Below are 12,500 nucleotides of genomic sequence, written 5' to 3' on the forward strand. Positions count from 1 at the left end.
GATTGTATGTTGGGTGCTGATAGGCTAAATATTATTTGGGTTATTATCCTTTGCATATGAGAATAAAGGGTAAAAAGTTACAAGAAAGAACATCAAAGTAAAATACTTATTGTCCAATTAAAATGTATATTCATCACAATTTATTTTGTAGTAAATCATGTACATATTATGTGCTCACAGTTTATGTTGTATTTATAATTTTGTTTATGTATTAATACATAATAAATAAAATGCTGTTGCGAGTAGCTCTACCACACTATAAGGAAGTGGAGGGGGTCTTAGGGGAAGGGGGAAGGTGAAAGGGGTGGGATGGGATTAGATGGTGGGCTTGTTGGTCTCTGATGGCTTAGAGAGAGATTGTGTAGGAGGAAAGCCACCCCAACAGAAGGCCTAGTTAGGAGGAAGGAAGGACAGGAGTAAGGGCAGGAATAGTTCTCTGTGATGCTGGGACTGGAAGAAAGATGCTGAGCAGTATGAAATATACTAGTTTAGCTTCACTGCATCCTTTCCTCAGCTTGCCAGCTTTAAAAGGCCTATCATGTTCTGTGGAAGAAACTAGGCTCAGAGATGAAATGCTTGTATAGTCACTCAAGGGGTTATGGACATAGAGTATGTAGCCTGCCACACCTCGTAAACAGGAAAGTTGCCAACAAAGGGTTGAAGGGTTTGTAGGATAATTATCCTTTAATTAGGCAAAACTCATGAATGTTAATCAGCCAAACCTAAGAGCTGACTGTAATTTGAAAAGAAATACTGCAGCACTTTTTTTGTAATTATTGGCATTCAAAGGCTTACCCATTTATCAGCAGGAGTACTCAAAAGTTCATGTGATAAAATTTTCCTGGTGGATTGTCTAGTAGCCAGAGATCAGTTGATTCAATTTTGATGGTTATCTTGAACCAGGATGAAGTAATAGGATTCTTAAGTGATGCAAACAGAAAATGGATCTGCATCCAGTAGGAAATTTAGTTTTATCATCAAATTTTATGGTATACTTATGTATTTTGAGATGGATTTTCATCCATGTCTCTCTTCTCTCTGCTTATTTAGGGAGGTTTAGTTATTGCTGAGGGTTATTCTTACCAAAGGATGGTATTGTTTAGGTGTGTGGTTTAAACATATACAGTATTGTACATTGTAGACATGAAAACTTCAAGGATAAGTTGTAACTTCATGAGACAAAACAAAAGTTGTTGCCGAGCATAGACACACTCTTTATTTTTTTAGGAACTTTATACCTTGTCCTTCAAGTTATTGAAGTAATCCATTGATGCCAGGATTTGTTTAACATACAGATGGCTCTAGAAATGCTTAGCAATAAGGAGTCAGTCACCCAATCTCATTTGGTTACCCTTTATCTTGGGTAAAAAAAAATAGATGAGAAAATGAATTCTATATTGCTGGTAGTATTTTTAATGATAATGAAATAGGTCAGTAATGATGGTAAAGGTAACAGTTACAATAATAACATTCACAAAACTACAGTTGACAGCATATGTGCTCAGGGCTAATTAGTTAAATTATTTGATTAGTGTGATTACGGAACATAACAAAAAAAGAAATGGAGAGAGAGATTTGATAATCAGGTGAGAACAGTGCTATTCTGTTTTTGATTTTAGTTCAAACTATTAGGAAAATAACTTAGATAATTATTTGATTTAGATATTGACAACCTTGACCAGTAACATACAAATATTTTAAAAGTTATTGGAATATATTTCACATTTGTGCTACAGTAACTATAAATGAATGCCCATATATATCTGATAAACATATTTTGGAACATCCAGCTGAATTGGTCCTGTGTAGACACCTTCAGCCTATTGAAAACCAAGCCTCACACTGGGCACCACACGCAGACAGAATTAAAGATGAGAAGCACAGGGAAAGTTTTTTCCCAATTACAGTATTGGCTTAGGATTTTTTTCTGCAAGGGAATATTGATCACATCCAGCCAGCAATAACGTGTGTACATGCCGTACCCATAATGTTATTGATTTAGTAATAGTTTTTACATACAGATGGCCTCTCAAGTACCAAGTTGCCAATGGATTTTACATTATTGTTATTATTGCTATTGATGATGTTACTTTTTTTTATTATTGCTCTCATTTTTACTATTATTGTTTCTTATCATTATTATTATCATTAGTGATATTATTGTTATTTTTGTTATATTTATTATAATAATTTTTATTATTGTTCTTGTTGTTGTGCTGAAAATGGGGCAGGAAGATTTACCAGCTGAAATATTGGATGAAATCTTACATGAATGGGAAATCTTTATTGATTTTTTCTTCCTGTTTATATATATATATATATATATATATATATATATATATATATATATATATATATATATATATATATATATATATATATATATATATCCTAATCATGCATTTTCTGTTTCAAGGACATGATATGAAGGATATATTCTTTGGCAAAGAAAAGGTTTCATATTGTCAATTGAAAGCCATAAATAATACAGACAGTCCATAGTAGGAAGACTTGATTGCTGTTCATTTCAGTTTTATGTTACATACTCTACCTTTAGGCTTTTCTTTTTAGATTTGATTCATGAGTGTTCTATCAAGCTGCTCTTAGATATAGGATTTCGAATCTGCGCTTGCAAGTAGGGTGCATCTCTACACTATCTTACCTTGAGCCTATATTTATGCATACACCCTTCAGAGTAAGTTGGAAAAATATTCTCTTTTCTCATTATTTCATTGTGTGGGTGAAGTCGCTTTTGGATTTATTGTGGTAATGTTGATATTTAACTTTGCTCTAATTTCAAAGTATATTAGAATTTGATATTTTTCCCAGGCAAAAGCTCTCTTATATTTTTTAAAATTATATTCAGCCTCTGCTGCTTACTCCATTCTTGAATCAACATGAAAAAAGCTTTACAAGGAGGTGCACATTAGTCTGAATCACTGCAGTCCTCAGTCTTAACCTGACAATGGCTCCTTGGTTCTTTCAATGCCTTGTGTTGCTCCCTCCATCTGAGAAAACATCAACAGAAGAAGGGAGTAGTAATGACTCTTGTGTTTGACGACTTGATGCAGTTATAGACTGACAGAATGTGTGAGTAAGTTTGTATGTACATACACACACACACTCATGCTCGCTCACTCACTCTCCCTCTCCCTCTCCCCCTCTCTCTCTCTCTCCGTCTCCCTCTCCCTCCCCCCTCCCTCCCTACCTCCCTCCCGCCCTTCCCCCTATCTCTCCCTGCCTCCCTCCATCCCTCCCTCTCTCTCTCTCTCCCTCCCTCCCTCCCTCCCATCTCCTCTCCCCCTCCATTTCTAAAGGTTTCCAGCTGTATTTTTGTTGTGTGTGTGTGAGGGTGAATGTCCTCTCAAACTCAGTTGATTTGTTGTTCAGATTTATCATGTAATACTAAAGAGTATGTTCATGATGACATGAAGACTTATTAGAGTAATGCGGGCTTAAATCCCACAAAAACATCTAGCCAGGCAATTGCATGACATTCAGGGGCAGTGACATAATATTGCACATTTAAGAATTATATATTTTTGGAGGAACCCTCAATAAACTGAAAAGATAACAAATGTTTCCTTAATGATGCTGCTCCCATCTCTGTAGAGAGTAGAGCAGCTTCATTAGGCCCAATGATAAGGACTGTGGACAGGATATTTTCGTTCTTCTTTTTCAGATTGCTTAATTTTTATATATGTTTATATATTTTTTTGTTAATGAAAGTACCACATTTGAGATAAGAATAAAAAGTAAAACAAGGAAACAGTAACACGTTTTCTGAAAAAAAGACTAGTTCCAGTATCACAGGTCAAATATTATGACTTCATTAAAAACTTTAAAATCAAGATGACTGTAATAGTACATGAAAAAAAGTATGAATGTGCTTGCCCATTTTGCTAATTTATTGTAATTTCATGTTTGCATTTTTTCAGAGAAGGATAAATTATTAAAAAAAAGAAAAAAAAAATCGTTTTCTTAGCCAGCTCTTCCATGGAGCATAATTTATGATTGATGAAGATGGAACTTGTCATATTTTATTCAGAAAAATATTCCCTGTTTGCCCATTCAGTATATTTTGTTATAAACAACTGGTGGGTGGGTGAGTGGGTCAGTGGGTGGATGGATGGATGGATAGATGAATGGATGGTACATAAATAGATATGGTGTATGTATACATATATATAGGGGGATTCAGCATTCTATTCATTATATTGAGTGACAGCCTTTTTGGATGATAAATGGCATAATTGTTGAATACTGAAATATACATAGTTTGGGTGACACAAGATGTGTACAATGATGCCATAAGGTAGGTGAAAAGTGAAGTGAATCCCCCACAGATATTAAACAGATCACAACAGTGTAGTTATCACTGATGCAAATTAAAGAAATGGTTCAAATTGCATAGCTACAGTTGCCCACACTAGGTTCAGGGTCCCTGTGTGAATATTCCCCAGTGTAGGCCTTTGCTGCAAATTGAGGAACGGGTCCCCTTCCCATCAACCTCTGATCAACACATGTACTATGAGGGGATCTGCGTGCCATTGTTTTGGATATGTTCTTGTAGAATTCCAAGTATGTGTAATCAAACATTTTATGATTTTTGTCAATACAAAGGACATTGTCATCTGATATACTGCATAGAATGCTTAACAACTTTTTATACTTGAATAATTATATACTGTACATATGAACATGTGAATACATGTTGAACATTGCAGCTGTATGTAATCAGATGAGAATGTGTGTGTGTGTGTTTATGGATAAATAATTTTCACTGAACATTAAAATATTTACTGATAGTTATTCCAGAGGATTTTCTATTTTTTAGTTAACAAGCATTAAGACATTCCAAATTGATTGCATCCATTATACCTATATAGGAATTTTACAATATGCAACTTTAGTTACTTTAATATTTGTGACATGGAAATTAAATGCCGCAGCATTTAGATATGAAAATGTGAATTAATTTTCTGTCTGCCAGTGACAGAACCACTTTTCCCAGTGAAAGTTACTAAGGAGCAGAAACATGCCTTTGCACATTTGTTATTTAAATGTCTGAGGGTACTTCATTTTATATAATTACTGCAAAGAGTAAGGTTTACTAATTGCAGTTGGAATCATTTAAATGTTGATTGGCTTATTAGGACTACAAGGCCAACAACTCTATATTTCTGTGGAATTGCTCATGATCCTAAGTTGATAAAAGTTTGGTGGGAAACTAAAGGATTTTATATTTTACATGGTTATTTGTTTTCTTTGAAAATTAAATTATGCTTTCAATTCTAACAAATGCACACAAACACAAAACACACGCACAAACAAAAACAAAAACACAAAAAATCAATTTCATGCAGAACACACACCCAAACAAAATGTGCAAAACTTGTACATACATTCTTACACAAACAGATTTGTGTATATGTAGATAGAGAAATGAATAACTAAATAAGCCGTGTGTAATCCTGTGTGCATGTAGTTGTATACACAGATTCACAAATGGGACATTGTGTGTTTACTTCTAGCGTACGTGGCAGGAATTGGGTAATAGGGAAAAATTCCAGGCAATTTACTACATTGATTTCAGTTTAGAAAAACAATCCAACTCACTTCTTCCTTGAATGGCTTTAAGATTTTTTCTTGTATTTAGGTGTGGAAAAAAAACTTGTAAAGAGAGATGGAATGACCTCATAACACTAGATTTAATTGATGTGTTTTGTTTAAATGGCTAGAATTAACCAGAAGGCATCATTTACATGTCTTGGTATATGAAGTTGTTCCATCTCATTTATATATTTTTTTTCTAAATTTGTATTTAGGTATTTAGTTCAAATTCGTATTTTTTCATTTTGTATCTTTTATGTTCAGGTTTCTATAGGGTTTCTCTTGGCTTCTTACGTCCTTATTAGTTATTACTGTTGAATATGTTTTGATAATGGTTTATTAATATTGGTACCCAATCGTGCTAATTATAGTAGTCGAGGCGGAGGCAGACGGCGACGGTATGAAGGAGAAGATTATGGCCCGAGAGTGAAGCGCTTGAGAGGGCCACCCAACTTCAGGGGAAGAACAGAGAAGTCAGGTAAGACAGGTACTCTCTTTTTTCCTCATAATTGTATGTGATCCTTAGTAAACCAAAATTTGCTGACACTGAATATTGAAAAAAAAAGTCCATATTTCTTGTGTTGCTATTTTTGTCATGTGCTACTTCTGTTAGCCCCATGACACCTTTTTTTTCCCCACGTTCTAGTTCTAGTCCGGCACATGCTGCTGTGTATGGTGGGTTACATTAGGTTTACATTAGGCCAGGCTAGAGTGAGCAAAAGCATTATCATCAGGAGAATTGCACAAATCACTAATTTAACAGGCAATATTTTATTAAGGCTGTACTTGTAGTAGTACAAAGTTTAGGTAAGACTACCTGGCAGTACACTTATGCCACAGACATAATGTCTAGTCACTTGGCACCAATCTGAAATTATTCATGACATAGGATTACATCTAGTAGCAAAGGTTTAAGAAAACCAATTTCTGTCATTATATTACATCTTTTAGAGTTTCAAATAATAACAAAGAATTCATGAAAGAAGTACATTTTCTCAAGAAAAAAAATGTTTCTGGTTTGTAATGATCGTCTTTATACACCTGGAGAATTATTCTGTTATTTTTTAATGTGACCCAAATCCACCCTTTTTCAAACAAGCTTCCTACACCCGTGAGAGAGTAAGAGAGAGATCACCAGTCTACCGCAGTGTTCCTCGAAGAGAGAGTGCCACATACAACGGCACAAGTAGCCACAAATTGGTTAGTATAGAGAACACCATTGACTTGTTTAACTATGTTCAGTAATGTTGTGAAAGTTTGTCCTAATGGCAGACAGATCCATGAATTTCTGTGTCAATAATGAAAAGGAAAGTTAAAATATTGGTATCATTAGAATATACTTTCTTACATTTATGTTAGTATATTCGTGGAGATATTTTGATTCTTCTTTATTCTTCTTCTTCATCAGTAGAACTTGTAAGAATTCTATAGCAAAGATCGAAAGACATAAATTAATATCAATATGATATTAGTATGAATATTTTGGGGTATCTTAGAACTGTGATTATTCATTATATATTTAGTGAGTATATTCTTTGGTCAATTTTAAACATGCTCATAAAGCAGTATTAGGAATCCTCTTTTCAGACATACCAGGACTTCATGAGAGAGATGCGGGATTTCCACTCCCGTGCACCGAGTAACCTACCCCCAATGGCCTTCCCACCACCCGTAAGTAGCTGTGTATTTTGTCTTGTGCTTAGATAACATTATGAATTGTTTAAATATATTTTCCAGCACAGTGATTTTTTTTTTTTTTTTTTTTTTTTTTTTTTTCCACATTGATATTGATGATGATAGTATTTTACTTTGTCCTATGTAAAAAAAAATGTTAATCTACATACCTGAGGCAGCTTGTGTTTTTTTGTATGATCTCTTGGTTATCTATCTATTTTCATTTTTTGTATGCAGCCTCCATTTGATCCTATTGGACCCCCAAGATACTATGATGGACCTCCGCTACCTGAGTATCCATCATCCCGCTCACGTTCAGAAAAGAGACAGTCTGCTGATGTAAGGGTGAAACCTTTTTTCTGTTTTTCTGGTCTGGTGGGGATACACATTTGATGACTTCCTTATCAGCATTATGTGATTTTGTGCATTTTAGCATGAATAGTAATTTATGTGGCAGCTTTTCTAGTTTATTCAGTTAACGTTAATGTTTATTCAGTTAATTTTGGACTTCTTGTTTGATATAAGGCTTGTAATATATGGTTTCTCCGTTAACTGTCATAAGCAAGATCTATAATTTATCAAGATTTGGCCTTGCTGCAAACTAAACACTAAACCCCAGTGCTCTTTACAAGGAGTATCAGAAGCTACTGCACCCCAGCCATGCCAGACTTAAGCAAAATTTTAGTCATTATGTATGATTTTTATGCCTAGTAAGGCTTTTGTGTATGTTTATTCAACAAATTCTGAAATAGTTTGAGCCAATAGGGACTAATAGGATGTATTTTTTTCTATTAGCTAATGTCAGATGTATGTATAATATAGAAAATGTTGAGTATTTAAAAAATACATAGGAGAAATGGTACTGAAGACTTGGTTCCAGTTAACATCATGCATATAGCATGTGAGGACAGATTTCATAGTTTTTAAGGTATGCTTACAATTATCCCTTAACCCACTAGCATCACACCAGTGTCTTGCTGGTGTGATGCTAGATCAGAGCTTGTGCTCTGATTTTGTTGGCCGTGGCGGGCTGTGGGCAGGCTGGTTCCCAGACTGGCCCATGCGCCGATTTTGAAGCTGCCCAGAAACTATTGCTTTTGGCTTGAAAATGTACCAGCACTAGTGGGTTAAGATATTAAATGATCATTCAGTCATAGACTAAGGGGGAGAAAAGTGAAGTACTAAGGATGCTATGCAATTTCAAATGTCAAATGATATGTCATAACATTCATTCTTTTTCACACACAAAGCAAGTAGTGTGATTTATTACTTGTTCATCTTGGAAGTGTTATCTGAATTAGCTTTTCTTTTATCTGTTCGTTTTTCCCTTCTTTTCCCAAGTGTGCCCCCAGCATCATAAGGGAAAATCTCTGTAGGACAAGCACTATGACATCATCACTAGTTAAAATAATTTTGCAAGACTCACTTTTATAAACAATATTTTCATGAATTGAATAACATTCATTCTTACAAGTTTCCTCTCTATTTACAGCCATATGATAGAAGTGTGGATGAATTCCTTCAGAGAACCCGAGACAGGCGTGAACGAAGCAGGGAACGTCGATATGAAAGAAGATAAACAGGAATCGGAAAGAACATTATCTAAGTCAAATTCTTTTTTAACTTAGGAATGAGCTCATAAGGAAAATATTATTTAGTAAGAAGAGTACTCTGTGAAACTGATCATATTTTTGAAATTTACATAAGCTTGTAGAAGAAATGTATCAAACTTTATTCAGATCTTAGCATCATAAATGCTTCCAAAGGGTATTTTGGATAGCTACCTCACTAACTTTTACCTCTGCTAGACCCAGTTCCTTAAATCTGGGTCTGGATTCTGAAATATTTAAAATGGAAAGAAAAGAAAAATAGAGTTGATTCTTACCAAGGACACATGCAATATTAAAAGATTGTATCAGAAGTAATCCAGTGTTCTGTTGTGTTGCTATACAGTTTTTAATACAGATTGAATGTGAATATGTGTGAATGCATGCATTTATGTTTGTTGTATGAGAGAATTTATTTTGTATAGCAATATTTCTGTGCATACATGTTCATAAAGCAGAACACTTTTTGTTTTAGTGCACCTTGATCAGCAATGATCTTGTCAGATCAGTATTAACATGATATTCTATCTTGTTTGGTATTATCAGTATATTATTATTTGGAATATATATATTTTTTGTTCAACGTTTCCATTTCCAGTATCTGCTAATTTACTAATATCTGAAATAGAAATTGAAGGTGATAGTAAAATGTATGCATTCAAAATTAGTTTCAATAAAGATGTAAGAAAACTGTTTCATTTCACAATAAGGGCATTTTTCTTCAAAACTGTATGAAGACTTTTGTATTTTTGACTTGAAAGATGTCGAATGTAGAGTAGTGTCTAAAATTACGTACTTAAGTCTTCATCTTAAGCAGGGGACCTCTAATAGAGTGCCTTTTCTGCATGTACAAGGTACTGGTACTTTGATTTGCTTATAATTCTTCAAGAGCAAGTGATTCATTGTCAGTTTTACATAAAATAGTTTCACGAGTATTGTAGAAGCCATTTTACATGACTGCAGATGCCATCAAGAAGGCAATATTTATTATATTTTACAAGTATGTTTAAATGGTAATTGGTAACTAGATGTAATTAGAATTGCAAATTTTGAGTAATTTCAAGTTATTTTTTATTTTTGCCTTGTCTGATAATGCACCATTGGCTTCTAACTACCTCAGTGGCAGGCTTATAGGGCACTGTCTTTTTACCTTCATAAGAAGATTGTACCTACATTGAAGAGCATTGTAAATAATATTGTTCAGCTTATAAAGGTTAATTGAAAAGCACAGTATAAAAAAGACTTGGTCTTATTTTTGTAGGACTCCTGCCCTTTAGTGTGAGGTTTCTCTGGAAAAGAACTTATTTTTACTGTTCTCATTGATACCCAGTAACATTTAAGATTTTCATATTTTGATGACTTATGTAGTTCAGAATGCAAGGCATTGAGTAAGACTTTCATATTTTGATGACTTCTGTAGTATGGAATGTAAAAAAATTGGCATGATCAGTACAAATAAAATTTGCTTTACTTTCATTATATACATTCATGTATCTACTTTTTGTATTGTGAAAGTAATTGTATTTGTTTCTGTTAGTGCAGTCTGTGCTATTAAAGCAATTATTAAAAATAAAGTTTTTGATATCCCAAAGTTTTTAGGTGTATAGTTTAAATCAAAGTCATTTTCCACAGGAAATAAAGTGTATTTTATATCACTTTTTTATAAACACCTTTGTCCTCTACTCTTAAACCATTGTGTTGTTTCTCCCATAATCTCATGACACCACAACCACTAATCAATTGCCATGACTATTAGATTGGTATATAAAAAAAGGAAGTTTCTAGTTGAACATTAAAATAAATCTGCTTAAATCCATATAAGAGTTGTAAAGGTTTGTAAGTGACAATGTAATTGAGAAAAAATTAAAATGTCTTATTTTGCAATTTGCTAACCCAGACAATAATTAAACAAATCACTTGCAACAAAGTCAATGAATACCATCCCCTCACAGTTCTAACATGAGGCACAATTTCTCAAGTATTCTGTATAGGAAAATTAGGCTTTCTCAAACTGCTGCAGAGGTCCATATTCCTTGACATTGCTGCATACTTTTTATGATGCGCAACCTTGAACACTGTATTGCAAAACCATCTTCTTCCACTGCGATGTTCCAAATCAACCATGAAGGTGGTCAGTTTCCAGCTACACTGCATACCTTTGTAGGGATGTCAGGGACAGTATAAAAATATCATTTACACTGTATAAAAAGTCTACAACGACTGTACACTATCTACATGATCCTACTTCTGCTGGACTCTTGGATGTCTGGAAGCTCCCATAAGTTCATCAGTTGCATCATGAGCAAGTGGACTCACTTCCTGTACAGAGATATACCATGTAGAAAGGATGGAGCTTAATCTCAATTTTGCATTAAATGGAGAGAGAGAAAAAAAATAGATTGTGAAATGTGTTGCTGGTACACATAAATGACGATGTGATATTCAAAATATTGTGCATGATTTTTTTTTTTTACTATTATATGAATTCTTGCAAGTCTTGCTTATATCTTATTTTTGATGCAGATGGTACTTAAAATTTTGGATGATGCAATATCATTTACATTTGATATTTTGCTGTTATGAAATTCAATACTGACTTCTTTAGCCATTCCTCTATTTTTAGCACTCATTACTTATCCACATTAGTAAAGGGGAGGGAGAATGCATGGTCGGAAGACAGCTTGAACGTTTTCTATTGATGGCAAGTTATATGAAGTTACTGAAGGGAGCTGTCCTATTATCTAAAAAGAGAATAGGAACACACATTTCATTCCTACAGGAACTCAAACTTCCTGACCTGAGTTATAATGAATAGTTTGACCAACCAATGACTTATGCCTGCAGGCAACCAGACTTCCTCAGCAATTCCATATTAGTAGCAGTGCTTCATCTCGCATACCTCGACACCAGTGAACCATAACATTAAATGCAATTGTTAAAAATAAAATCATTCTAGGTAGTTCTAGTAATTTCTTTTAAATTACAATTATTGAAGATAATCTAAATTACTTATTATGTAAAAGTAAATCCTTAATTGTTTTAAACATTCCTCAAGAAAAGTTGCTCATCAGAACAAATGAAGCCAGCTCTATATGGATGATCCCCAGGTGTGATTCAGTAATGCCTAAAGCCCAGCATTCTGGTTGTAATGGAACACAATTCTCAAGTTCGCTTTACCCTGGCAAACCAAGGCTAGCAAGCAACATCACAGATCTTTGGCATTCTTCTTTCCGCAATGTCATTCAAAGCCTTCTGAAGTTTAATACTGGTTAACAGCTAACGTCTGCACAAAATGCTGCATCCAGAAAATTTGAGCAATAATGCATGGTGCACAGAAACTTACAAGTCTATAAACTCTTTCCCCTTTCAAGAACGAGATCATAAATTGGTATTCCAGCAATCTTACTCCTAAATGGAGTACAACATACAACTCAATGAAGCAGACCTTATGGGCATCTTCATGAACACAAGTCTGGGGCATGTGCAATAGAGGAAAATCTCCTCTAAAATAGATATTTTATTGGAAAAAAACAAAATCTCTTTAAGAAACCACATAAAAAAATGTTATGGAATATATAACACTATCACATATCATGGTGTGACAGT

General features: G+C 34.1%; 2 protein-coding genes across 18 annotated transcripts in view; one reads left to right on the plus strand and one right to left on the minus strand.

The window, feature by feature from the left end:
* Ythdc1 (YTH domain containing 1) overlaps nt 1–10,468 on the plus strand; it is a 72,746-nt gene extending 62,278 nt beyond the window's left edge. For 2 of the 4 annotated variants that reach the window (XR_011398608.1, XM_070122535.1), the window contains exons 10-14: nt 5,985–6,091; nt 6,713–6,813; nt 7,186–7,284; nt 7,525–7,626; nt 8,780–10,468. Coding sequence is in view for 3 of the 4 variants with exons in the window: in XM_070122535.1 (XP_069978636.1) it covers nt 5,985–6,091; nt 6,713–6,813; nt 7,186–7,284; nt 7,525–7,626; nt 8,780–8,866 (496 nt within the window). In the remaining variant the exon portion in view is untranslated. The remainder of the gene's footprint in view (nt 1–5,984; nt 6,092–6,712; nt 6,814–7,185; nt 7,285–7,524; nt 7,627–8,779) is intronic. The other 2 variants (XM_070122537.1, XM_070122536.1) reach the window with 2 other exon arrangements.
* Nucleotides 10,469–10,516: 48 nt separating this feature from the next.
* The window catches only part of Not3 (CCR4-associated factor Not3), a 59,883-nt gene continuing 57,899 nt past the window's right edge, over nt 10,517–12,500 (minus strand). For all 14 annotated transcript variants that reach the window (XM_070122530.1, XM_070122526.1, XM_070122527.1 and 11 more), the window contains exon 13: nt 10,517–12,500. This exon is cut by the window's right edge and continues 383 nt beyond it. The gene's annotated coding sequence lies outside the window, so the exon portion shown is untranslated.

This window comes from Penaeus vannamei, chromosome 6 (genome assembly GCF_042767895.1).
Source record: "Penaeus vannamei isolate JL-2024 chromosome 6, ASM4276789v1, whole genome shotgun sequence".
Lineage (NCBI taxonomy): Eukaryota > Metazoa > Arthropoda > Malacostraca > Decapoda > Penaeidae > Penaeus > Penaeus vannamei.